The sequence below is a fragment of the Mustela putorius genome, unplaced genomic scaffold (assembly GCF_011764305.1).
Source record: "Mustela putorius furo isolate JIRA1106 unplaced genomic scaffold, ASM1176430v1.1 tig00000127_pilon_pilon_pilon, whole genome shotgun sequence".
Lineage (NCBI taxonomy): Eukaryota > Metazoa > Chordata > Mammalia > Carnivora > Mustelidae > Mustela > Mustela putorius.
In genome coordinates, this window is record NW_025421288.1 from 4,215,964 (window position 1) to 4,242,957 (window position 26,994).

A 26,994-nucleotide genomic window follows, 5' to 3' on the forward strand; every position below is an offset into this window, starting at 1 on the left:
AGCCCTGCTGAATCAGATCACGGAAGGACCCTGGAGCTTCATTTTAACAAGTGGGGGTTGGTTACTGAACACTTTAAAAGCTGAGAAACATCTCAAAGATGGGGTGGTCAGGGAAGGGGGGCAGAGTAGAGAAAGCAAAGGAAGAAAAGTTAGATTCACCCCCACCCGCAAGGCAGGGACTCTTGGTGAAAGTAACAGGCGACACTCCAGCGCCAAGAGGGTGATGCCGGGGGATAAAGGAGGGAGGAGGCAGAGGGAGGACGCGGAGACCATGGGGATGCGGACACAGCAGAAGTGAGACCCCAGGTTAGCAGCCACTAGCGGAAACAGACGCTTACAATGTGTCCCCCACCCTCGCGGCGATCTGAGACCCCGAACTTCTGGACGCGGGATGCGGACACGCTGGAGGCGTCCTCTCGGTTTCTGGGGCAGGGGGTCAGGGAGGAAGCCGCCCCTGCGGGGACCCGCGGCCCTCCCCGGAGGCCAACGCCCAGACGTCAGGACCACTCACCTATCCCTCCCAGGCCGGAGCCCGCCTCCCCTGCCCTCGGAACTGGGCTCGGGTCCCGCACCCGCGTGACCTTCTCCCTCCCTCCACCCCCCACCCCCCAGTCCCAGCTCATTTGCATAAAGTTCCAATTAACACGTTTTCCCTCAGCTATTTACGATCCCTGAACTCGCTCCCAGCTCGGGAGCCGGCTTCCCGCCGCCCCCTCGCCCCTCGGGGTGCAGCCCCATTAACCCTAGCGCCCCGGGCGGCTCGCGGCGGCCTTGACCCAGCCCGCCCCGCCGGCGCAGGGGGGCGACCTAGGGGCGAGGGGCGCGCCCTGGGGCGGCCGGCTGCGCAGCGGGGGCCGCGGCAGGCCAGAGGCCGGGCTCTCCGGGAGAAAGGCCGACGCTGGCCCCCACTCTTGCAGGAAAGAGATGGGGAGGGGGGCTTCTCCTGGGAGACTCGGGGCGTCGAAATTCCTCGTTCCTCATCCTCCGGCCCCCGCACCCCTCCTCCCCCCCGCCACGTACCCTCTCCCCTCCCCAGCCATCTGTTCCGCTCGGCAGCGCCGCGGCAAACACGGCTCTAGCTCGCTTCCGCCCCTGCCCAGCCCCCTCCCCAAGCTCTCCACCCCTCCCCCGGGAGGCCGAGATTTCTGGAGGCAACTCCCACCCGGTCCGAAGCCCCAGCTGAGCAAGGGGCCACCGTCCAGGGCCCCCTCCCTCGGTCTGAGGGCCGGTGGGGGTGCAGATGACGCTTTTAAGTGTGGGGGTCGGGAAGGCGTGAGCCGTCCAAGGAGGGCAGCACAAGCCAGGGTGGGAGTCTGGGGGTCGAGGCCCAGGTAGGACCGGGTAGCGGGGAGGCTGTGTGTGGAGGGGTGCGTTGGGGGGAGGATTCCCTTTTGGTTCTCCGCCCCCCTCCCCCCCACCTACCCCCCCACCCCCAGCCCATCCCATCTCGTCCCAGACGCAGCCCCGCAGCGCCGCCTGCTGGATACACCCAGCAACCTGTTCTGGTGGGATCCTTCCCTCGAGATCAAACTCCCCCGCCAGATTACTCGGAGGGTCAAGACCCAGGCTGGCCCTCCGGGAACCCACCCAACTCCTTAGTAGGCGCTGTCCAATTCTGGTTTAGTATTTCGCAAAACGGGAACGGTGTTGAAAGCCAGCACTCTGGGCTCAGAGCAGGCCTGGGTCTGCTGTGGGACCTTGTCCAGTCTCCAGACCTCTCTGGACATGTTTCATTTGTGAAATGGGTGGATCAATCTGTTTCATTAATTTCTAAAGAGACTTTAAGACAAAGGGACAGTTTTATCTGTAATTTTGTCTTCAGCACTGACATTTGAGGGTTCTCCAAAGTTGTCTTTGTTTTTTGTTTTTGTTTTTTTTCCTCCAGGGAAAGGGGTTGTGAAGAGGGTCTTTGAGGTCGCTCTCAGCCCTGAGAGGACAGCTGAGCTCACCTGAGAAGCTTGGGATCTTTCTGGCCATGACTGCCCCTGGTAGGCCTGTGGTCAGGACTCAACATTCGGACGCCCTGATGCCAAGCTCAGCTCTACCACCTACCGGCTGGCCTTGTGCCTTAACCTGTCTGGGCTTTCCTCAACCTACAAACCATTGTGAAGATACCAACCTCTTGGGCCATCTTTACGATGAGATGAGATACCTGTGGGGCACAGGCCCTCCTGGCCCATCCCTTCATTCTGTGACTTACTCTCTGGCCTCAAAGGCTTCTGTCCCAGAGACATGAAGAAGTGTAGACCTGTGATAAATAAGGTATATTTTCTTGGCGGGCCCCTTGTTCTCAAACATGGTGTCTTTACCTATGTAATTTTAAAACCTCACTTCAATGTTAAAAATAAGTATGAATATTGGGACGCCTGGGTGGCTCAGTTGGTTAAGCGGCTGCCTTTGGCTCAGGTCATGATCCCAGCGTCCTGGGATCGAGTCCCACATCGGGCTCCTTGCTCAGCAGGGAGCCTGCTTCTCCCTCTGACTCTGCCTGCCACTCTGTCTGCTTGTGCTTGCACTCACTCTACCTCTCTCTCTGACAAATAAATAAATAAAAATAAAATTTAAAAAAAAAGTATGAATATAGTATAAAGTGAAGCTCCAAATTTGCATGAAGTTTTAAGATAAAACAGGAGACTATAAAAAAAGTGTAAATTTCAACAAACCTCCATTATACCCTCGGCATTTTTCTAAAGCATCCTGCCCTGACCCCCTGTTCAGAGAAAGGCAACTTCCTGGACATACCTCAGACCATGGGGAGTGGGGGGGGGCAGGAGCAGAGGGCAGGACATGGACTCCCTCCAGACACCAAGGGCAGGGCATGGTTAAGAGCCAGAAGATGAGCTGACAGCCAGAGGTGGACAGGCTAGCACTTTAGGTGTCCTACTTAATGCCCAGCTGAGCCTGGGTGAGGAAGAGATGGGGGTGTGGGAAAACAACCCCCCCAACCCCCAACAAAGATACAGGCACACACCAGCCAGTCTCTCACTTCCCTTTTTATTTCTCCTCTAAGACCTGCAAAAAGCAGTACCAGGGAGGGAACCCGCCCTCCGGTCCCTGGAAGGGGCTTATCCCCTAACGCCCCATCCAAGATACAGCGAGCACCTCAGATCCCTTTCCTCTAAGGGGAAGGTTGTTTCACATATACACACACACACACACACACACACACACACACACACACATGCTCTGGGCATTGCATAGCTAGAACCCCAGGGGTAGCCTATTTGCCTGTTTGTTGATCCCACAAGCCCCCAGGAGGCACCAGGAGGCACCAGGAGGCAGGCCCAGAGAAAGGGCAGCCCCACATCCTGGTCTCTGCCATTCTGAGAAGGAAAAAGGCCCAATCCTTCTAGCACAGGGGATGTCTTCAGTCAATGGAGCATTGCTTTGGGGAAATTTTTTTTAGTTGTTTTTTTTTTTTCCTTTTAGCAAGTTCCTATAAAAATAGAACTTCTCTTGGTATTTATAAATCCACGGCCCAGCTCTGTGCGTATGTTACAGGTAGAAAAGCCACATGAGGCATTCCCTTTGGTTACTCAGGCCTTGGCTTCCTGTCATCCAGGTCCCTTGGCCTCAAGAGGTCTACGCGGTCACCTCAGAGCTGCCAAGCACCTTCTTTGGGCCCTCCCAGTAGGTGGCATACTCCCTCTGGAGCCGAGCACGGTAGTAGAAGAGGTAGGAAGGTAGCAGGAAGCCCAGGAACGAGAAGAGCAGGAGGCCCAGATTCACCTTGAGGGCAAGGAGAGAGAGACAAGAGTCAAGTGGGTACCCGTTTTCTCTCATCAGCCTCAAGGACCCTCCTCAGCTTCCAACAGAGAGGAGGAGACAGCCATTTTCACTGCAGGTCCTAGGCCAGAATGATAAACATAGCTACTGCTTACTCTGTCTTCAGTCACCCTTTCCCCAATTCCTCGTCTACTGTTCAACCGCTTCGTAAAGAATCAGAGCATGGTCTGAACTTCGCCTAACACCAGGACCCTCACAAGCTGGCGTCCTCTGGGGAAACACTGGGGGGCCCTGGGCTGGTGCCCAATCCAGGGCGCCTTCAGAAATGGGACCTTCTGGGCTGCGGATATTGACGATAGGATCACACTGAGGTTGGTGGGAAGAGGTTTGCTATCGGTTAAAGGAGCTGAGGCATGCGGCTGGGGGACAGAGGGCCCAGGACAGTGGCCCTTGCACGGGCCTCCACACCCCGCGACATGTTGTGTGACTTTGGGCAAATTGCCTTGACTCTCAGTGCCTCGTTAGGGCAAAGATGGTGGAAGCAGAGTACGTGGGGAGCTCAGCACCTCGTGAACACTCCGTAAACCGTGACTGTCCTTTCTTCATTGCTCTGCTGGGAGAAGCGTTATGGGACAGGGGTCCCCACAGGGCAGAGAGAGGACCAGCTTTGCAGAGGCAGACATATGTTCGGTGGAAGTGAAAAGCCCTCCTAACCACACCAAAGGCTGCTGCCCCATCCTGAGGGTGTTTGAGCTGAGAGGGTTTGGAGGAACCCCTTTCCAGAGGTGCTGAGAGAGAGACCATCCATGTCCGGGGTGACACCAGACTGCCTCAGAACTGGGCCACTTCACCTGGCACCTGAAGGAGAGACACTCCTGGGCCCAGGGCAAGAGGCAGGCTGGGGAATCTGTATTTTTCACTCTGTAAGGGGCTGTGATGGGCAGCCAGCTTGGGGACCCCCGATTAGAGACCTTTAGTCGGAGATAGGAGTCAAGGATTCGGCCACACACAAGCCCTCCTCCCAGCCCCCAACTCCTCCAAAGCACCCTGGGAAGGGGCTCCTGCTCCCCCCATGCCACCCCCAGTTCTCACCCAGAAGGGCTCTCCTTTCAAGGGTCCCACCATGGCCATGAAAAGCGGCTGCAGGAGCAGGGCGAACACAGCACTGATGAGGGACTGCAGACCCGTCAGCGTCCCAAAGTGGTTGGAGGGGAACCTGTCCACGAGAGAGAGGCCAGTCAGGAGGGCGGTGCGGCCCTCTCCCGTCCAGCACCCCCACCCCCGGACGCCGGCATCTGCAAGGCAGGCAGGGCAGAATGGAAGGGCCTCTCTGCCCATGCTCTTTGGACTCTGGGGCCACTAAGCGAGAGGTGTGCGGAGACTCTGGGGCCACTAAGCTGGCTTCTCCACCTGCTATCTAGGTGATAACAGCAAGGAATCCCTCCTCTCTGGGACCCACTTCTTCCTCCACTAGTAACCGAGCTAGCACTGACCTCACTGGGCTGTTCATTTATTCTTTTGACAAGTATCCACTGAGCTCCTATGGGCCAGGCACTGACTTAAGGTGCAGGCACATTCACCATCAGACCCAACAAAGATTCCCACCCTTGCAGAGGCGGCTTTCTGGTGGGGCGGGCGGCAGTTGGACAAGGAGCGGGATAAATGCCTAGAGTGTGGGCTGGTGATAAGAGCTAAGGAGAGAAACGGGGCGGAGAAAGCCCTGTCGGGGGCGGGGGGGGGGGTTTCACTGGATGGCCAGCAGAGGCCTCCCTGACAAGAGGACAGCCGAGTAAAGACCTGGGCAAGATGAGACTACTGTGAGCCTTGCTGATATCTGGAGGGAGAATGTTCCAGAAAGAGGGAAGAGCAAGTGCAGACGCCCCAAGTAGGGAACACACTGGGGGTTACTGCGGCAGGGGGGAGCCACAGTGGCTGCAGCAGAGCAAGCGCGTGGGGAAGGGGAAGGAAGAGAGCGGAAGGGTTCCCAGGCGCTGGACCTTGGAGGGCCTGTTCAGCCATAACAAATTCTCTGGCTTTTTCTCAGATCATGGCAGGAAGCCACAGAGTGACAGGAAAAGATTTATGTCCCAACAGGTGTCTCCAGCCGTGTGTTAAAAATAGACTAAGGGAGGAGAGGGCAGGTGCGGGGAGCCCGAAGGGAGCTGCTGCCCTCAGCCAGGGCAGGGGGGGTGGTGAGAGGGATGAGGAGGGGGTTGCCTTTGGGGTTTGTGGATGGGGAGCCAGCAGGACTGCTGGGGACTGGATGCCGAGGGAGGGAAGGTGCAAGCGCGACGTCAAGGCTCTGGCTGGAGCAGGTGAAGGAGATGGGGCTGCCCTCTGCTGACCCGGGTCAGGGGTCCTGCGCCGCGCCTGCCACTGAGGAAGCACCTGATAGTGGCGAGGACTGTGTCACCGCACACACCAGAGTCACTCGGCAGGGCTGCCAGTGGAAACCAGAAGGGCGAGGGGAAAGGCAACGGGGGGGGGGGGGCTGCCCCAAATGGAGCAGGAGAGTTAGAAGGCAGGCAAGACTGCAGTCTGGAAATTTCTACAGGGCTGATGGGAGGAGAGAGAGCGGACCTAACCAAAGAGTCATCAAACCAAGAATCTCGGCTTCCTCTAAGGCAGGACCTCGTGGAACTGGAGCCAGCTGGCGGTGGGGCAAGCTGCCTTTGACAGCGGTGAGGGGGTGGGGGCCCCCCACCAGAGAAGCTTTGAGAGAGTGGCCCCCCAGACAGCCTCCTAGCTCCCCGCCGGCTGTGAGATGTCAGTCAGCACTCCAGGGAAGCGGTGGAGGGGGGCGGGAAGGGGGGCGGCGTCTGGAGCCCTTTGGACTCTGCTCTGGGATTCTCTGGCTACGGGGGAAAAGCTCGGGAAGGCAGCAAAGCGCGGGCTGACTCACACTGCAGCATAGAGGCTGCCACAGGCTGAGTGGTAGAAACCCCGGACCATGGTGTGCAGGACGAAGGTGGCAAACTGAAACCAAAAAGAGGGAGGGGAGAGGTGAAGGGCAGGTGTGGAGGCAGGACGTAGGATGGGTCAGGTGAAGAGGGACCCCGAGCCCCCGACCACCCCGTCCCCAGAAAACAGACCCAGAGGACGAGAACCATGCTTCCTGGAAGGCAGGTGAAACGTCCCTTTGGAGGGGCCCTGGGAGCAGGGAGCACAGAAGCAGGTACCTGGACGTGTAAGCTGTTGATGAGGCAGGTGACGCCAAACCCCACCAGCAGGAAGTTGGTCAGGGTGAAGGCGTTGATGGCATTGGTGAGCTTCTGGATCTTGCGGTAGCGGGGCCTGGCGGGCTTGGCGGCAACCCCATCCCTGAGGAGCACAGGAGGTCGCTGGCGGCTGCCCCCACTCCGCAGCAGCTCCCTCCCTCCCTGGTTCTCCGGCTGGCCTCGCTTCCCTTCCCAACGCTGCCCCTTGTCGCTGCCCCTTGTCGTGGGGGCGGCTAAGGGAGCAGGCCGTGTCTCCAGCCCCGTGTTTCTCTCCAAGTGTGGCTCCCCCCCCCCTACGACTCCAGGATCACCTGCGGTCTTTCTTTAAAATGCAGATTCCAGGCTCCCACCGCCAGAAGTGCAGGAGCGTGGCCTAGGCATCTGCATTTTGACAAATAGCCCAGGTATGTTTCACGCACACTGAAGTCGGAGACACAAGGCTGGGAAGGAAGGTGGAGAACCGGGAGCGCTCACACCACCTCCCACTGGAGAAAAAGCGTCTCTGCCCATCAGCCTGAACAAAAGTAGATGCTCCTCTGGGGACAGCAGCTTGGCCCCTGACTGCCCAGCAAGCCCTGCTCTGGCACAAGCAAGGGCTCAAAGAACTGCCCCAGACCCAGAGGATGAGAACGTCCCAGCAGGCTGGGATGAGGGCAGGCTGCCCTTCTACCCTACATAGATGGCTCTGCCTTCAGGAGGCTGAGTGACAAGGTGGGGGCACCAATGTTGGGGAGGGAAGCCACTGGATTGTTCCTTAGACGTCTTCCATTCCGGGGCTCCTGGGTGGCTCAGTGGGTTGGGCCTCTGCCTTTGGCTCGGGTCATGATCTCAGGGTCCTGGGATAGAGCCCCGCATCAGGCTCTCTGCTCAGTGGGGAGCCTGCTCCCCCCCGCCCCCCCGCCGCCCCTGCCTGCCTCTCTGCCTACTTGTGATCTCTCTGTCAAATAAATAAATAAAATCTTAAAAAAAAAAAAAAAAAGAAGACGACGAAGAAGAAGTCTTCCATTCCTAACCTCTCAGGACAAACACAAAAAGAACATGCAGTCAGAAAACCTAAGTTCAAGACCCAGCAGTGGTCTCCCGCCAACAAGATGGGTCTCAGTGAGCCCCACCTCCTACTAGCCGTACCCTGTGTTGTCCCCTCCCACACCACACCAGTGACTCTGTGTGACTGACAGATGGAAGTGTGACTGACCATGGAAGCGATGGTGCGTATCCTGTGAGATTTCACTGTGACGGACACAGAGGCTGCCATCTTGATCTCCCTCCCTTAGACCCCTGGCTCTGGGGAAAGCCAGCTGCCCTGTGGTAAGTAGCCCTATGGAGAGACCCAGGTAGGGAGGAGCCACACCTTCTGCCAACAGCCACGTGAGTGAGCTCAGTAATGGATTCCCCCATTCCCGTCAACACCCCAAATCTCTGTAGCCTCGGCCAACAGCCGAACTGCAGCCTCCTGGGACCCTGCTATGGTCTGAATGGCTGTGTCCCATTGGAATTCATATGCCAAAAGCCTAATGCCCAACGCGATGGTATTAGGGGGTGGGCCTCTGCGGGGTGATTAGGTCACGAGGGCAGAGCCCTCGTCATGGGATTAGGAGGCCCCACGGAGCTCCCTATTCCTCAGGCCATGAGAGGACACTGGGGCAATTCCGCCACTCAGAAGAGGGCTCTCAGTCAACCACTGGTTCTCTGATCTGAGACTTTCAGCTTCTAGAACTGTGAGAACTAAATTTCTATTGTTTTTAGGCTACCCAAGGTGTGGTGTTTTGTTAGACCGGCCCAAACTGACTCAGACAGACACTGAGACACAACCACCCAACTAAGTCATCCCCAGATTCCTGACTCAGAAACGCTATGAGACAATAAATGTTAGCTGTTTAAAGATGTCCGAGTTCTGGGGTAATCTGTGATATAGCAATCGACATCTGATATACCGACTCTCTCTCTTCCTAGCCACAGAAGGCTTTAGGGTATACCCTTTATAACAGGTTCTAGAACCTGCTACTAGAAGCTGTGTGGTAGGGAAGTTGGGTGGCTCAGTCAGTTAAATGGCTGATTCTTGGTTTCAGCTCAGGTCACCATATTTGGGTCCTGGGATTGAGCCCCGAGTTGGGCTCCATGCTTGAGTCGGCTTGAGATTCTCTCTCTGTCTTTCCCTCTGCTTGGCGCCCCCCCTCAAATAAATAAATAAAATCCTTTTAAAAATGTTTTATTTATTTATTTGAGAGAGTGTCCACACATGGGCTCACAAGTAGGGGGGAGGGGCAGAGGGGGAAGGAGAAGCAGACTCCCCACTGAGCAGGGAGCAGGCTTGATCCCAGGACTCTGAGATCACAATCTGAGCTGAACCCAAGAGTCAGATACTTAACCAACTGGGCCACCCAGGTGCCCCGATAAATAAAATCTTTAAAATAATAAAATAAGTAAAATAAAATAATAAAATAAAAGCTGTGTGATCTTGGGTAAGTTACTTAACCTTTCTGTGTCTCCACGTCCTCACCCGTGAAATGAGGACAACATACCAACCTCAGAGAGCTGTCGCAGGGCTTGACAGGACAGTGCAAGATGCCTCATTCACAGTCAGCACTTGAGATGAGCTACACTCATCACCAAGCCATCAGCTCCCTCCCCCACAGTTTCCTCATTTGTAAAATGGGGAGAGGCTCCTGCTCTCTCAAGGCTCTGGGGAGAATGAAATGAGATGCTGGATGTGAAAGGGCAGAGAAAGCGACAGGCTATGGCCATCCCTGTGCCGGTCACCTGGGGTCTCCAAGGGCAGCGCCCTCACCGGGGGCGTCCACGCAGTCCTTGATACGCCAGTCCATGATGTAGCCGATCAGAGGGCAGGTGAGAAGGCACAACAGCTGCATAGCCCCAAAGATGGAGGAGTAGAACCCCACTGGGCGGGACGGCAAGAAAAGCAGAGTCAGGAGCTCGCACGACAGACGCCGGCAGCCCAGTGGACGCTGTTACCCACTTTGGGTGTAGGAGAGGGGGTGCCAGCCCTGCCTCCCCCTGAGCCCAGGTTTTCGATACCCCAAATGCCCAGAGCTCTGAGGATGGGCCCAGGCTCCCTGTGGAGAGGGCAGTGGGGGGTGCAGGCCCCAATTTTCATCCCCTTACCTGTCTCTGCTGCCCTTTTTCTCAGGATGTCTGTCTCTGATGGGTGGGGGGAGAAGCCAGAGTGAGAGGAGCTCAGCAGGGTGACCCTCCTGTGCCCCAGCCCCCAGCAGGCTCGGCAGCCCCTCACCATGCTCCTGGCCCCCCGTCACCAGGTACTCTAGCATCTTGTTCATGGCGGCCATGTAGAAGATGACCCGCAACTGGGTCATGCCCATGGTGAGGAGGCTCCACAGGAAAATGGGGGAGCAGAGGCTCTGGCGGAACGGGACAGTCTCTGGGGAGACAGCAGAGGGCGCCCGTGAGCCCCCGGAGCTTCCATTTCCCTCTGATTGTCCCCGCAGATGCAGCTCCAGAGGGGGCTCGGACATGCACTAGTGATTCAGGAGGGAGACTGCTTTCTTCAAAAACGACTGCTGAGACTCACTGCCCTCCAGGTACTTGCCCAGTTTGATAATGATCGCAACAGAAGATTTTCACGTGACCTCTGATGTCCTCGCTGGTGTATAATAATAACTCTAGTTGGGGCGCCTGGGTGGCTCAGTGGGTTAAAGCCTCTGCCTTCGGCTCAGGTCATGATCTCAGGGTTCTGGGATCGAGCCCCACATCGGGCTCTCTGCTCAGCAAGGAACCCGCTTCCTCCTCTCTCTCTGCCTGCCTCTCTGCCTACTTGTGATCTGTCTGTCAAATAAATAAATAAAATCTTTAAAAAAATAATAATAACTCTAGCTACTATTTATTAAGCACCTACTATGTGCCACTCCCTCAACACATACCAGCCCATTTACTCAAAGCGTACAAAACCGTCTTTAGTACCTTCTGCTGCTGAGGAAACGGAGGCCCAGAGCTCAGTGACTGGCTCAGACTCACAGGGCTGGAAGCGGCAGGTCGCCGGCCTCCCTCTGTCATGGGAGGCCAGCAGCGGGGGTGACACACTCACACCTGCACACTCCTGTGCCCATAATAGAGCTTCCACATCCGTGGACCATTTATTTATTTATTTTTAAAAGATTTTATTTATTTATTTGATAGACAGAGAACACAGGTAGGCAGAGAGGCAGGCAGAGAGAGAGGGAAGCAGGCTCCCTGCTGAGCAGAAAGCCCGATGCGGGACTTGATCCCAGGACCCTGGGATCACGACCCGAGCCGAAGGCAGAGGCTTTAACCCACTGAGCCACCGAGGCGCCCCTCCGTAGACCATTTAATCCTCACGATTAACTTCCCTGGTCAGTGGGTGTTATTACTGCTGGTTTAAGAGATAAGGAAAGCCAGAGCAGGGTTACAGGATCGACCCAAAAGTCATATGGCCTGCAACTGGGGAGCCAGACTCAAACCCCCATCTCTGGACTCCAAGGTCAGTGCACCTTCCTCTAATCTGGGAGAGGACACCTCAGGAAGTGCCCCAGGCAGGTGGCTGCAGCTCCTCTTCCGGCCAGCAGGGGGAGCCAGCCAGACGTTGGAGGGCCTAGCCAGACTGTGGCCTGGGGGGGTGAGGGGACAGTACCTGAAGCCAGGGGCTCAAAGGGTTGAAGGGAGCCCTGAGGACACCAACTGCCCCACAGGCCGGGAGAGCCTGCCCCCTTCTGGAAGCTTCTCCCTCCCTCCTTCACCCAGGAATCCAGTACCCCTGAGTCTGAACTTCCAGAATTCTCTGAGCTCTGATTGCCCCCATCTGTAAATGGGGAGCATGTTCCACCTACGCCACGGGTGTGGAGAGACCACAAGCAGAGAGAATGAGCGCTTAGGATGAGTGTTCACTAAGCATGAGGACCCACCCTCGTTGTCCCCCAAGACTGGCCTCTTGACCAGACACTCACTCTCAGGAGGGTTCTCCGAGGCACCACGAACATCCTGGGATGAGATGAAGACGTCGGCCCCCTCCTCCAGGCTGGGGGCCTTCTGGCTCAGCCGCTGGCCCACGATGGTCACATGGGTGTAGAAGCGGTCACCTGTCACCTTGTGATCTAAGGCCAACCCGCTGAGCTTGATCTTCTTCCTGCCAGCAGCCAGGCCAGGGCGTATGGGAACCAGCTGCGCAGAGCCCGTCCTCAACAGCCAGCCTCTCACAGTCTGTCCCAGTCGTCCCCAGGGGTGCTGAGCACCCCCTGACCTAGCACTGACTGACAGGCCCACTGTGTCTATCTCTCAGAGCCTGGGGCCAGGGGCCAGCTTGGCACCCTCGTGGTGGGTGGGTAAGTCATTTTCCACTTGGGCTGATGCCATGGAGGCAGAATTAAGAATTCAGACTCCAGAGTCAGAGAGCCTGGTTCCAAGCCTTAGCAAGGAACCCACAAGGACATACCCCAGCCCCCTTCAGTGGTATGACCTTAGGAAAATCACTTTGTTCCCTGAGCCTTCGTTATTAAAGGAGTTAATAACAGAGGCCCCATCATAGGACTGTTGACAATGGTATGAGAGCTATGCACAGTGCCTGGCCAGAAGCACACACAGGATAAACATCAGCTTTTGACTGGCACCCCATGTGCTTCCTTGTGGGGAAGCTGAAAGGGGGTGGGGGAAAGTTGGCATTTAGCTTGCCCCATAAAGGGTGGAGTATTTGAGTCTTTGTATCCCCCTGCTGGGACCACATGGCACACAGCACCTTGGCTGGGGTCCCTCTACTCTGATCCCACCCCAAACTCAGAAAGGATACTAACAGTACCAGTTGCCCTGTTTTGACCACCTTTTACGTGCCATGTCTATTCAAACACTTGTGGGTGGGGAGGATCAAGCCCATTGTACAGATGAGAAAGCAGAGGCCATCAGCAAAGGCAGGTCTCTCTGACACCAAAGCTGAGTCTGTGCACTGCATCACCACTATGCTCGCCAGTCCCCCCCCACCTCTTCCTCCACAGAGAGGGGAGTCCCCCTCCCCACACAGCCCTCCACAGCCACTCACGTGTAGTTGACCTCCTCAGGAGCCGGAAAGGCTTCACCAGGCCAGTTGAGGGCACAGTTCAGAAAAATCAGACAGGCCAGGCCTGACCACGTGAACATGATGACCACAAAGGACACACCAGCGTCGTAGATCAGCTGTGGAAGAAGGGGGCAGACTCACGGGGGTGGCCGCCTGGCCCCACCTCTCCCAGCCCAAGGCAGAGCCCAGGACCCAGTGGCCTGAGACAAGGTTTCTTCTACCCCATTCCTTGTGCCTGATTTGCAGATAAGGAAGCTGAGGCCAGAAGTTAAGAGTCAGACGCAGAAGACCCACCATTCTTTTTCACCCAAGTCCCGTAAACAGGTGTGAAACAATTCCCACACGGAGCTGAAATTGCTGGCCACAAGCATGGAAGCGCTTTGGAATCTCAATTACTATCTTAAAAAGGCACCCAAGTGTACCTATGAGTCGATGCACGTATTGGCTTTCGCACAAAAATGCCATTTCATTTTATGTACAAAAGAGAAAAATTAATGTTCTAGGTTACCCCAGGCCTAACTGTGTTTATCTTGCCCCTTCCTGGCATGGTCCCTGAGGGAAAGACAAACCGAATCTGAGAAGCCTTATCTCTCCTTTCACAGGTGCTCCCAGGTACGACAACTATGTGTGTGGGGTGTGTGTGTGTGTGTGTGTGTGTGCGCGCGCGCGCATGGGCAAAGGCTCTCTGCAAGGCCTCCTCACATCAGGACAAGCAGGTTCTGAATTGATTGGGATTCTGTGCCAACGGGAAAGCCAGGTACACAGAGATGGTGTCCCTCCCCCTATCCTCCATGCCTGGGATGATGGACATCTGCCACCCCCTCAGGCTCCTGCTCAGAGCTCCAGTGCTGTCTTGGAAATGTTTCTGCTCCTCCTCAGCCTGGGGCCTGGAGGCTCTTTCTTCCCTGGGGACAGGACAGAGCTTCAAAGAGAAGGGAGAACCTGCCACCCTCCATGTCTGGTGCTACCTGAGTGACTGATGGCTGCCCCCACCACTCCACTCTCAAACTCCTTCCGGGATGCCAAGCAAGTGCCTTCTAAAATAACACACGTGACTGCCCCAGGCAGAATCTGGAGGGTACGCGATGGCCCAGGTGAAACCACTCCTTGATATCAGAGGAAGAAATGAGGCCCCAAGCTTTCCCCCAAGCTAGAACGCAGGACTTCTGGTTCTAGTTCCACCAGGCAGACCTGTCCAGGCTCCAGCTCCATGTGGACGACGTTCATGACCCCGGACCCAAGGCAACCAGTCCCTCCAGGGCAGGAGAGGGAGACATGGTTGGAAAGGCTGGTTGAGGCCAGGGAGGTGAAGGGCATTGAATGCCTTTGTGAATGGGTTGGACTTGAGTCTGTCAGCGAAGCAGGGCAAGTGTGCGAGCCAGGCCTCCAACTAAGATCATTCTAGAAGTCATGTGAATGACAGACCAGAGAGGGGGATAGTCAAAGGCAGGGAGACCAGCTAGAAAGGCTTGAGCTAGCCTAGGAGAGAGGATGGAGGCTAGGCCCGGTAAAGGAAAGGAGGCAAAGCAGGGATGCCAGACCTGTGCGGCAGCGGCAGCGCCTTGTCCCCAGGTGGTGGGGACTGACCTCCAGCCAGCAAGAACAGGATCCTCAGACATGCCAGCCACTACTCACCCAGTCCCACCCAGTTTTTGTGTCCAGGCAGAAAGAAAACCCAAGTGACCTCACTGCCCCCACCCCAAACAGTTCCAATACCTTGATTCCCGGGAAAGTGATGGCAGAAGAGGCGTAGGAGCCAATCATGAGGGCCATGAATGTGGACCGCAGGTTCCCAAACATGTTGGGCAGCTGAGGGAGGGAAGCAGCACTGGTGAGCTAGGGGACCCTGACAGCCACCCAGGGGGCCCTGTGCCCAGCCCCATGGGGTAAAACCTGAATGCAACCAGCCCTGCAGCCCTCAGCGTGAGCTCCAGGAAAACTAGCTCTGGGAGATGCAACAGAAAAGTCTGAAGGCAAAATTTGATTGGAAACTAGCTAGCACCCTCCCAATGCACTTTAGCATGTGAAATGTTCCCAGACATGCACTCAAAGAAAAAAAAAAATTGTCAATTTTGCTTAACCCCCAGGTTCTCCAAGTTTATGGAACCCTTCTATTGGGCGATGCCTCTTAATAACCCATGCAGTGGCTGTTTAAGAAAAACTGATCAAGTGCAACCCATTTGAAAGATGAGAAAACTGAGGCCCAGAGAGGGTGAGAAATGTACTCAAGTTCACAGAGCTCTTTAATGACTTTCTCCCTGTGCTGGTGATCCTTGCTGTCTCCCAGGTCCCAAGGCTGGGACCATGGCCGGCTCTGGAATTAACCCTCCTGGCCACACCAAAGGCCCCAATCTGCTGAGCCAGGACAAGTCATGGGAGGTGCCAGGGAGGTAAGGGTGGAACTGAAGGTAGGGTAAGGGCAGGCCAGGTCTCCAGGAGAGGTGGCTCTGACGTGCAGAGCAGGCCCAGAATTCCCACCAGGAGAGAACTGATCATATGTTCTGCTCACTGGCCTGAGCAGGCCCTCTGGGGAGGAGAAAGCAAAGTCACTCCGCCCTTTGTGTACACCCCTCCCCTGGCCCCCCCATCCTCCCCAGGCCAACAGATTCCCACAGCTGGGACCGGAGTGAGATGCCATATGGAAATGCAACCCTCTCCACAGAGAGGATAACCCAGGCCAGGAAGGGGACCTGCAATACCTTGGGGAAGGAAGATGGCAAACTCGGAGAACGGAGTCCTCCGCCACCTTCCAAGTGGCTATGAAAACGGGATGGGACCAGGCTGACCCTCACTGGGGCAGAGGTTTCCCTGACACCCGGTATCTGCGAGGCACCCCGCCAAGGACGCGGGATAAAGTGCCAGGGCCAGGGCCAGAGCGCGGCTAGACCCTTGGCGCCCCCGCCCCAGGGTCCCCAGGCGCTGCCTCCGCCCAGCAAGGCGCGCCGGGGGCAGGGCGCGAGGCTGACCGGGCTAACCCGGGCCGAGGGGCTGGGCAGCACTGGACGTCCCGGCTCGGCTCGAGTCTGTCCTGGCAGGCTAGGGCAGAGGCTCGGGGCGGGGCGGGCGCCGGGCCCTGCCATTGGCTGGAGATTACAGCGGCGGGGCAGGGGAGGAGCGGCGGGCGGAGGGCAGCGGGGGGGGGGGGGGGGTACGGGGCGGCGGGCAGCGTTCCCTAGGCCGGCGAGGGCAGGGTCTGAGGTTGGGCACCGCGCAGCGCAGGGCAGGGCAAGGGAGGGAAAGGATTCAGGGCCCGAGCCAAGCTGCACAGCGTGGAGAAGGGGCTGCGCAGAGGGGTGGGGAGGAAGGATCGCTTCCTCCGAGAGAGTTGTGAAATGTCCCAGGCTGGAATTAAAGGCGGCTGCTGGGTGAGGTGAAATTCAGCCAAAAACACCCAGTTTGGCGGTCAGGATGGGTCAGGGATAAACAGCCTGTAGCTGGCCCAGCCAGGAACCCCTCCCCCACCTCACACTCGCAAGCCTTTAACCCTTACACTCGCTCACATCCATAAACAGACGCCCTCAGAGCAACAAGCACAGCAAACACATACGTAAGAGAGCGAATCATGCAAAGAAGCTGTTTCTGTAGGTCCGGCACGGTCAAGCGGCGGTAATTTCACCCGGTTTAACCTCGTACACTCACAAATACCTTCCCCGACACATGCCCTTCCCCATCTAGGGCATCACACAAGACACAACACGGCAAACACACACCCCAGCTGCTCCTTCCCTGTCACTAGCTATCACAACACCCAGTTTTATTTTCTTTCCAGCACTTATGACTACTGACATCATTTGTAAGTTTACTTGTTGGGGGGGGGCATTGCCTGTTCACTCAGCACCCCCCAAACAGAAGTTCCAGTAAGGTGAGGAAGTTGGCAGTCCTGTTTGCGCTGTGGCCCCAGTGCCTAGAACGGAGGCGGCAGACATCGCCTGCTTGGGACACACGCACGGCCCAACACCCACACTCACACACCGTCGAGTCCCCACGTGCACAGCCTCACATCCACCCTTAGCGGCCGCCTACGCGGTTCCACACACACACAAGCATTGGCTCTGCAGCCACCGGCCCCTCCCTCACCCCTCCCCATTCCTCACCTCTAGCCCCAGTACCGCCCCCCCCAACTCCTGGGTACCCTGCTGCCAAGTGGGGCCGGTCACACTCACCGTGAGTGAAGAGAACGTTAGGCAGATGCCACCAAAGCCATTCAGGGACAGCGCCAGGAATATCAGCGGAGACAGAACTGGGAAGGGAAGAGGGCTGGGTGAGGGCATTTGGGGAGCTGTCGGAGGCAAAGGGAGGAGCTGGGAGCAGATGATCCACCCACATACCACCCATTACCTTGTGGTCACCCGAGAGGCCGAACAGCTCACCTCTGGTGTCCTGAGAGGCCACGGCCATGAGGGCGCAGGACGCAGCGAAGCTGGCACTGTGGAGACCCAGGGAAGGGGGAGGAGTTGCCCATGAACACTCTGAGCCTCCCCCGCCCCCCAACACTGCCCCTGAGCGGCAGCCCCTGCCTTCAGTCCCCCACCTGCCGACCAGCCTCACCTGCCCACCAGCCGCGTGGGCCGGGGGCCGAAGCGGTCCATGAGGATCCCCAGCGGCAGGGTGGTGGCGCTCAGCACGAAGGAGCCAATGGTGAAGCCCAGGTTGAGCATCTTTTCCTGGCCGTCACAGCTCAGCCACTTGCGCCGCTCGCCCTGAGTGACGTTGGTGGTGTTCTCGGCTGAGGAGGCAAGGGAGGGCTCAGCACGCGGCAGCGGGAACACCCAGGCGCAGGAGAGAAGGGCCTGGGGTCGGGGCTCCGGAGCTGATGACTTCCTGCCAACCTGGTGACTTTGAGGGTGGCCCAGAGTCCTATCTACTCGGGTGAGGACTCGCCCTCAAGGTAACCTGCCAACTTGGAGTCGTGAGGAGTTAAGAAAAAGGTTAACAATGGGGGAAGGAGGGCGATTTGCTTCACTCAGGGCTCACGGAGTCACAAGGTGGCTGTTCCCCTGCCCCGTTTGTTGCCTCGGTGTCACTGCCAAAGGCACACTCAGGGGGCCCCTGGAGGGCAGACCAACCAGGGTCTGAATTCCCACCGCCATCCCTATGAGCTGGGCAACCTTGAACAAGGCACTTCCTCTCCCTGGGCCACGGAGGAAGCAGAGGGAGCCTAATGCACAGGTTCCTTAGGAGGTTCGGCTGGGGAAGGTGAGCTTGGCACAGGGCCTGGCCCAGAGAAGGTTCTCCTGAAACAGCTGATGAAGGGGTAAGTGGGGGCCGGCCCTCCTGGGGGGGTCATGATGGGGTCAGCCTCTTCTCTAGGTGCTGGGGATCCCACAGTGAATCCAAACAGAAGCTCCCCGCTCTCATGGGGCTTATATTAGATACAAAACAAGTCCACAAATGGACCCTGATTTAAAGAGTGGCAGGTGCTGTTGGGTGCCCGGCTGACTGAGTCAGCAGAGCATGCGACTTGATCTCAGGGCTGTGAGTTCAAACCCCACGCTGGGCGTAGGGCTTACATTAAAAAAAAAAAAAAAGAAAAGGAAAGGAAAGAGAAAGGAAGAAAGAAAGAAAGAAAGAAAGGTAGGTAGGTAAAGAGTGGTGGGTACCATGAAGAGAACAAAACAGGAGACCATGATGATGCCTGAATGCTGAGAGGGGAAGCACCTGCCCTGGGTGGGGACGGTGACTCCCAACTTCAGATATCCGAAGGGCGTGCGGGCGGCAGAGGGGTGAGGCGACCCATGTGTTGACATGAGGAAGAACAGGACGAAGACGTTTCGGATCCTGAGTGCCGGTCAACCAGGAGAGGAGGCACCTCGGGCCGCGGGGAGCTGGCCACAGTACCAGTGCCCGGGCGCTAGGGGAGACTGCTCAGGCCCATGGGAGAAGCAGTGGGGGTGTTCAGACCACACGGCCTTTGGGGTTCAGGTAAGCCCCATAATTTCGTGATGGTCACAATCACTGTTCATGTCTCCACCAGGTTCGTCTGCTCTGCTTTATTCAGTCTCCGTGCACTTCAGGAACTTCTATTGTATGCCAGGTACCGTGTTGGGGCAATGGGTAAAGCAGCAAAAAATGCAAAGATCATTCAGGCGAGAGGCTGCAAACAGGCAACCAGCAGTGGCCCCCACGCCTGTTTGGCTTGGCTTGCAAACTGTAACAGGATGCAGTTTAAAATCGGGAGCTATCCCTGGAAAATCTGGCTTCTCTTTAAGAAGCGAGAAGATCGGGGCACCTGCATGGCTCAGTGGGTTAAGCGTCTGCCTTCTGCTCAGGTCATGACCCCAGGATCCTGGGATCGAGCCCACCATTGCTCTCCCTCCCTGCCTCTTCCTCTGCTCATGCTCTCTCGCGCTCTCTCTCTCTCAAATAAAATCAAGAAAGAAAGAAAGAAGGAAAGGAAGGACCGACCGAATGAACGGAGGGAGGAAGGATGGATCGAGCCAGAAGATCCGGCACTTGCTGAGCGGCGGTCACCCCTTCTCGCCACCGCTGCCCTCTCCAGGCCACCCAAGTCCTCACCTCTCCAGTAGCTCGCAGACATTCGCCATGTTGCACCTGCCGTATTTTATTATTATTAAATTCTGATTATTAATTAGTTATTACAACCTGCCTGACCCCTGCTGGTGTCCGAGTGTGCAGCTGCTGAATCAGACTCCGGCCCCACTCCTCGGTCTTTCACCATCAGACGGCACCTTCCCTTTGTGCTAAGCTCTTTCATACAGTATCTCATCCGATCCTCACAACCTCCCTGCAACTCCCAGCCACGCTGCTTCCTACAGGCAGGCTTCCATTCGGAGTCAAGACATTCTCCAAGGTCAGCACTCTTCCATCCCCAACAGGACCCCCAGTCCTGTAGGCAGCAGCTCCAGGTGCTTCCCAAGCCCGTCCTGGTGCAGGCAAGAGGAGGTGTTCCCCAGTCGTGGAGCGTGCCAGCCCGTGGACAGCTACTAATCAAGGTCAGTTAGTGCATTGCTCTATCTGGTCTCTCAATCAGCCTCTCGTGAGCCTGATTGATAACTAACGTGAGCCAGCTCCTGAGGCCTGATCACTCTGGTAGCTGGATACAGCTGGACTTCTTGGATAAAGCCAGCCCAAGCTGCCAAGACTCCTTGGAACTCTATTCATGTCAATTATAACAGAAGAGGTCATCAAAATCTAACGGCCCCAGGGGGGGCGGGGCGCCTGGGTGGCTCAGTGTGTTAAGCCGCTGCCTTCGGCTCAGGTCATGATCTCAGGGTCCTGGGATCGAGTCCCGCATCGGGCTCTCTGCTCAGCAGGGAGCCTGCTTCCCTTCCTCTCTCTCTGCCTGCCTCTCTGCCTACTTGTGATCTCTCTCTGTCAAATAAATAAATAAAATCTTTAAAAAAAAAAATCTAATGGCCCCAGCTGTATAGGCAAGTAAAGTGAGGCATAGGATGGGACAGGGAAAATGTATAGAGTTAGTGGTAGAGCTGAGGTCTTAGAAAAAAATGTGTTTCCCAAACTGTGGTATGCATAGCATGCCCGGATCCATCCGTCCACTGACAGTCACGTTCACTCAAACACCTGCAGGACTGGGCTCCAGCTTGCTGTCTCGTCTATGGTGGGACTGCTCCAGGAGGTTGGAGATATCTACACTATTCCCATGAGGACCAGGAGACAGGTCGTGGAGTCAGAGCTCGGGCTGAATCCTCACTCTGCTACTTAAGAGCTGTGTGACCTCAAGCAAGTTACTTAGCCTCTCTGAGCTTCAGCTTTCTCTTCTACATAATAAGACTAATAGACCACATAATAGGACTAAAGACCTAACTAGCAAATACTAAAGGCCTGATGAACTTTAGGTATCACTTTATTGTTCTGGCATGTTTTGCTGGCTCTACAGTAGTATGTGTTAAATTGGATTGTCCTTGCCTGAATTCTGAGTAACAGAGCCCTCTTCAACTGTGACACCCTTAGAGGTGGTTCAGCCACTCACCGCAGGGCAAACCTCAAGGGGGAGCAGGAAACACTGAGAAGACAGAGGGTGTAGCCAGGGACCCCAAGGCCAACACTGGTGAACACCTGGATCATGAACCCCACATCTGTTAACTGACATCATTTGGTCCTCATGTCATTGCTCTGTGGCAAGAAGGGTGAGGCACATCCACCCTGTTTTGCAGACTTAGAAGCAGAGATGCAGAGAGAATGACAGGCACATGGCGAATGACGGCAGAGCTGGGTCCAGCACGTAACAACGACCCCCCACATGGAGTCCACACGCTTGCTCTCGTTTCATTTTCACAGCAGTCCCATGGGGTAGGGATGATCGGTCCCATTTTACATATGGGGTAACTGAGATATTCAGAAAGCTAAGTAAACACCTAATATAAGCCAAGAGACACATAGCGTTGGAAGCCTGGCTCTTTCCACACAGGGAATGTGGGGACCCACATTCCTGGTCTGATTCTGTGTTCTTGTGTATGTGGCTTCAGGAAGCAGAAAACAGGGGTGCCAGTCGGACGTCTGCCTTTAGCTCAGGTCCTGATCCCGGGGTCCTGGGATCCGGGCTCCCTGCTCAGTTGGGGAGTCTGCTTCTCCCTTTCCCTCTGCCCCTCCCCCAACTCATGCTCTCTTGTTCTTGTGCTCACTCTGCTCTCAAATAAATGAATAAAATATTTTTTTAATGTTTAAAAGAAGCAGAAAATAAACACTTTTGATAGGGCAGCATAACTGAAGGTACAGTACCCCCAATCAGCCTGACAGCTCAAGGATTTAGGCTAAGTCACTTGAGGGAAGGAGAGCCAGGGGAAGAGAGACGTGCTGAGCCTTGCTTTCCAAGAGTGGACAAATAAGTTCTGAGAAAGAAGGAGGGTTCGGTCTGGTCACCTCTAGTGATCCCAGACAACCAGGCTCAGGCACACACTCACTTCTGGACAGCTCAAAACACCAGATGAAATTACCCCCACATGGACCCAAGATCTAAATGTAAGAGCTGTAACTATAAAAACTCTTAGAAGAAAACACAGGCATAAATCTTTATGACCGTAGGTTAGGCGAGGATTGCTTAGACATGACACCAGAACACAAATGGCAAAGAAAAGGCTGGATTGGACTTCATCAATATTTAAAAACTTTTGTGCTCCCAAAAGAATGTGAGAAAACCATCCACAGGGAGTAAAATTTTATAAATCGCAGATCTCATAAGGGACTTGTATCTAGAATATAAAGAACTCTTACAATTCAATGATTTAAAAAAAAAAAAAAAAAGAGGGGGGTGCCTGGGTGGCTTAGTGGGTTAAGCCCCTGCCGTAGGCTCAGGTCATGATCTTAGGGTCCATCGAGCCCTGCCTAGGGGGTCTCTGCTCAGTGGGGAGCCTACTTCCCCTTCTCTCTCTGCCTGCCTCTCTGCCTACTTGTGATCTCTCTCTCTGTCAAATAATTTAATTTAAAAAAAGCAAATAGGGACGCCTGGGTGGCTCAGTTGGTTAAGCGGCTGCCTTCGGCTCAGGTCACGATCCCAGCATCCTGGGATCGAGTCCCACATCGGGCTCCTTGCTTGGTGGGGAGCCTGCTTCTCCCTCTGCCTCTGCCTGCCACTCTGTCTGCCTGTGCTTTCTCTCGCTTCTCTCTCTATGACAAATAAATAAATAAAATCTTTTAAAAAAATAAAATATTAAAAAAAAAAAAGCAAGTAACTCAACTTAAAAATGTCCAAAGGATCTGAACAGACATTTCTCCAAAGAAGATATACCAAGGGCCAAGAAACACATGAAAAGGGGCACCTGGGTGGCTCAGTGGGTTAAAGCCTCTGCCTTCGGCTCAGGTCAGGATCCCAAGATCGTGGGATCGAGCCCCGCATGGGGCTCTTTGCTCGGTGGGGAGCCTGCTTCCCTTCCTCTCTCTGCCTGCTTGTGATCTCTCTCTGTCTAATAAATAAATAAAGAAAATCTAAAGAAAAAAAAGGAAACACATGAAAAGTTGTTCACCATCATTAGCCATTAGGGAATTGGACATCAAAACCATAAGAAGATAATATTTGTATCTACTAGACTGGTTATAATAAAAAAAAAAACAAGCAATCATCAGTGAGGGCGAGGATGTGGAGAAACTGGAACCCTTCACACCGTCACTGGGAACGGAAAATGGTGCAGCCACTGCAGAAAACTGTCTGGCATTTTCTCAAAATGTTCAACATATAGTTACTACCTGACCTAGCAATTCTACTCCTTTCCTAAGAGGAAGCAACACCTATGCCCACATGGAAATTTGTACCTAAGTGTTTACAGGAGCATTCATAATGGCCAAAAAGTGGAAACAAATGCATATCAGCTCATGAGTACGTAAATAAAATGTGGTTGATCCATACGGTGGAGAAGAAACAGAGTCCTGACACCTGACAACACAGATCAACCCTGAAAGCATCATGCTAGGTGAAAAAAAGTGAGTCACAAAAGACTACATATTATAAGATGCCATTTACATGAAATAGGCAAACAGTTCCTATCATTGGAGGGGTAAAATCAGGCTACTACAGAGTGCTAGACAAGAGAGGGCTGCCCAAAGCCACGCATCGCTGGGAAAGCCAAATGCTTCAACAGAAAAGTTGAAGAGAAGATTTGGGGGCGGGGGGTGGCTGTGTTCTGGTAGCTTGAAGCCCTTGGGTGGAGGTTTACTAAATGGTAACAAGTGCTTTAAAAAAAAAAATTCTATTTTTGTCCAAGGTAAACTAAGGCACTCCTAATGGGTACATGATTGCTTTCTGGGGTAAAGAAAATGTCCTACAATTGATTATGGTGATGGCTGCATAACTTACTAAATTGTATACTTTAGCGGCACCTGCCTAGCTCAGTGGGTTAAGCAGCTGCGTTTGTTCTAGGTCATAATCCCAGGGTCCTGGGATGGAGTCCCATGTTGGGGCTCCTGCTCAGCAGGGAGTCTGCTTCTCCTTCTCGCTCTGCTCCTGCTGTTGTGCTTTCTCTCTCAAATAGATAGAATATTTTTTTTAAACTGTATACTTTCAATGAGTGAATTGGAAGGTATATGACTTAGATCTTAATAAAGCTTTCACATGTGTTTTTAAAAAGCACAGGTGGATTAAAAAAAAAAAAGCACAGGCTGAGGGATGGGCAGCAAAAGGGAAGCAGGAGTTTGGGGGTGATGGAAATATTCTAAATACTGATTGTGGTGGGTGACGGTCCCTGAGGCACACATTTGTCAAGTCTCATCAAAGTGTGTGCTGTAGACTAATCTTTGATAAAGTTGATTCCAAAAAAACCTAAACCAAAATGCCCAAACCAAGCGGGCGGAGTGAGGCAGGAAGGAGCTACAGGATGGGCAGTGGCAAGCATCAAGAGCACGAGGTGACAAAGAGCAGGTCGCCCCCCAGTCTCCAGGGTAAACAACTCAGAGGGGACTTGGTCTCCTCCCCTCCACTCAGGAGCCTTAGAATTCCTACTTCCTCATTAGGGGCCGCTCACAGGAAGCCAAAGGAACTGAAATGGAAAACAGGGTCCCTCCATAATGCCTGGCTTATTAACCTTGTACAGATGACTGATTTGAATATCTGGGGGCTCAAAGTCCTAGAAGAGGAAGGACACAGACCAGTCACGTTTAAGTGCACTTTGTAGGGGCTCCTTTGTCTTGTATAGCCTTCCAGGAGCTCTGGTTTAAAAAAACAAAAACAAAAACAAAAATCCCCCCCCCTAGCTGGGTGCGGCAGCTCTCCTTCTAGGGGTTTCCATCTTACTCTAGCCAGACTTGAGGTGCCAAAGACTTAGGACTCCAGTGGTCAGTCCTAGGGTCTGAATATCCAGCAGGACACCTGGCATTCGGAAAAGACTCCATTAGATAAAGGAGGTAGAGTGAGCAGATCGCCACCCACTCTCTAGGGGAAGTGTGAAGAGGTCAAGAAGTGCGTCAGCCCAGTGCTCCCTCTTTGGCAGCCCTGCTTTCTGTCCCCTTGGCCACCTGTCCTTTTTCAGCTTCCACCTTGCCCAGCTGCTGTCCCTCCCCCAGCGGGCATACCTGTGCACATGATGGAATAGAAGCCCTCCTCCTTGAGCATGATCAGCAGGGAGCCCCAGCCCAGGAGCACAGCGGAGAAGAAGAGGTTCTCCAGCACCGCGGTGCAGGCCATCCACCAGCGCCTCCTGTACGCCTGCTGTAGCGTGGGGGCCATGCCGGCCGCGAGCCTGCACAGGAACACAGCGCTGAGCTGGGGGAACCCCCAGAGGCCCTCGGGAAGGGTCTCGCATCATGGAGCCTCCCGAGACCCCCTCGAGCCAGCCCGGGAAGGCCCCAGGACCCCCGGCTTCCCGGCGGGTGCCGCCAACCTGGCTCTGTGCGCACTGGCAGTGCCAGGGGTTCACGCGGCGCCGGGCTCCCGCCTGGCCACTATCGGAAACAAGGCAGGTCCTGTGCGAGCGCAGCCGATTCCTGGCGCGCTGCCGGGCTCTTTCACCCTGGCCAGAAGCGCGGAGCCCGGCTCCCCGGGCCCAAACCCGCACTCCCGCAAGTCCCCAAAGGTCAGCAAGGGGCAGAGCGCGCTCTGAAGAGCCACCGCTGGCCAGAATCCGGCGGCCTGCGCCAGGAAGGACCCCCCAGAAGCAAGCAGGAGGAGGAAGGGGAAGTCTGGGGCTCGCCTAAGACACCCCCCCCTTCCTGCTGCTCGGCTTAAGACCACTCCTCTGCTCCGGGGCCGGACCCCGCCAGCCCTCCTCCCTCTCCTTTTCCGCACCGGGCGACCCGCGTCCCTGCAGTCTCTCGATCCTAGCCAACAGCTGCCACGTGGATGGGGACCTAGGGCGAGTCGGGGCGCCCCTCACTCACTCGGCGGGGCGCGGGCCACCACGAGGCGCGCATCGGCGCCAGCCAGCGCTCTCGGGCCGGGGAAGGGGGCTCGAGCTCCGGCAGGAAGTCCCGAGGCCGCTGACTTTATAAGGGCAGTGGTGGCGGATGGGCCAGCGGGCCAGCGGCGGGCGGGTGTGTTTACCAGAGGGAGGGAAGGCGCCCGAGCTCCCCCCGCCGCGGCCGCCGCCACCACCGTGGGAGGAGACGGGACCCGGGCGGCGCGGGGGCGGGGAGCGGCAGGGGGAGACGGATACCGCTGAGAGGAGAGGGACGGGGAAGGGCAAGGGGGGAGAGCACGAGGGAGGGGCGGAGGACACCAGCTGCGGCCGCCGGGGCCTCAGTACCCTCATCTGTGCAATGGGGCTCTGGGTTCCCGCGCGCCCGTTCAAACTACGAGACCATTGCTCCAAACTGAGGAAGTGCCGCCGAGCGGGCGGAGAGGAAGAGGGGAGTCGGAGGGGCGGGAGGGAAGGGGAAGGAGGGGCACGCTTGGAGAGACGTCGACAGTGCGCCGCGGGACCCACGGGTTCCGGGAGCAAGTTTTCTTTGTGGAGCCTGCGAGTGTCGGTGAGAGCCGGCCCGGGGGGCTTTCAGCGGACCCGCAGCTAGGGACCCCCTCCCCACGCCCGCTGCTCACCTCTGGTCTGGGGGCAAACGCGCCTCTGGCCGCCGCGGACGCGACGCCTTGGGGAGCGCAGCGCCTTCGGGGCGCGTCCACACTCGGTGTCCGCTGTCCCGCGGGCCCAGCTCCGAACCGCCCGGGTGCTCGGACTTGTCTGCGCTCCCGGGCAGGGCCGCCTCGGAGACTCAGCGCCGCAGTCTGGTGTTCTTGCCGCCTCTGTTCCCTCGGATGAAATCGGGGGGCTGGGAACTCGCCGGGCACCCGGGATCCTTAAGGTGGGGCATAGACCAAGTGGATCCACTGAGTTAAGCGTGGTATTTACACTCGTCCCGGGCTGCGCCCCGAGGTAGGGGCGGGGGCTCCCTTTTCTTCCCCTCCCCCTAGGTCGAGTTTCACGCGCACGTGACTCGCCTCCGGTCCCCAGATACTCTCCCCCCCCGGCACACGCCCCAGCACCTAATATTTCCACCCTCACCCGCACTCCCTCACCCCAATCCTCTCCCCCGGGTCCCCCAGAAGAATTGGGCAGCGCCCTCCGTATCCTTGATCAAAACAGAGAACGACTTAGCTGGAGCAGACTGGCCGCG

At 55.9% G+C, this 26,994-nt stretch overlaps 1 protein-coding gene across 5 annotated transcripts; it reads right to left on the reverse strand.

The window, feature by feature from the left end:
- Window positions 1-2,975: 2,975 nt before the first annotated feature.
- On the reverse strand, window positions 2,976-26,994 carry SLC43A1 (solute carrier family 43 member 1). 5 transcript variants are annotated; one of them, XM_013048507.2, is made up of 16 exons: window positions 26,897-26,994; window positions 26,423-26,676; window positions 24,961-25,127; window positions 17,530-17,707; window positions 17,352-17,407; window positions 17,145-17,221; window positions 14,698-14,790; window positions 12,964-13,097; window positions 11,882-12,060; window positions 10,195-10,341; window positions 10,068-10,103; window positions 9,705-9,843; window positions 6,906-7,047; window positions 6,629-6,702; window positions 4,819-4,942; window positions 2,976-3,729 (listed from the first exon to the last, which is right to left on the reverse strand). In XM_013048507.2, the coding sequence occupies exons 3-16, from the start codon at window positions 25,112-25,114 to the stop codon at window positions 3,583-3,585; spliced, it is 1,680 nt and encodes a 559-aa protein (XP_012903961.1). In that variant the 5' UTR covers window positions 25,115-25,127; window positions 26,423-26,676; window positions 26,897-26,994; the 3' UTR covers window positions 2,976-3,582. The 5 variants fall into 5 exon arrangements, with proteins under 5 accessions (XP_012903961.1, XP_004777640.1, XP_004777641.1 ...); XM_004777583.3 differs by lacking the exon at window positions 26,897-26,994 and having other exon boundaries at window positions 26,423-26,774; XM_004777584.3 differs by lacking the exons at window positions 26,423-26,676; window positions 26,897-26,994 and adding an exon at window positions 25,765-25,935.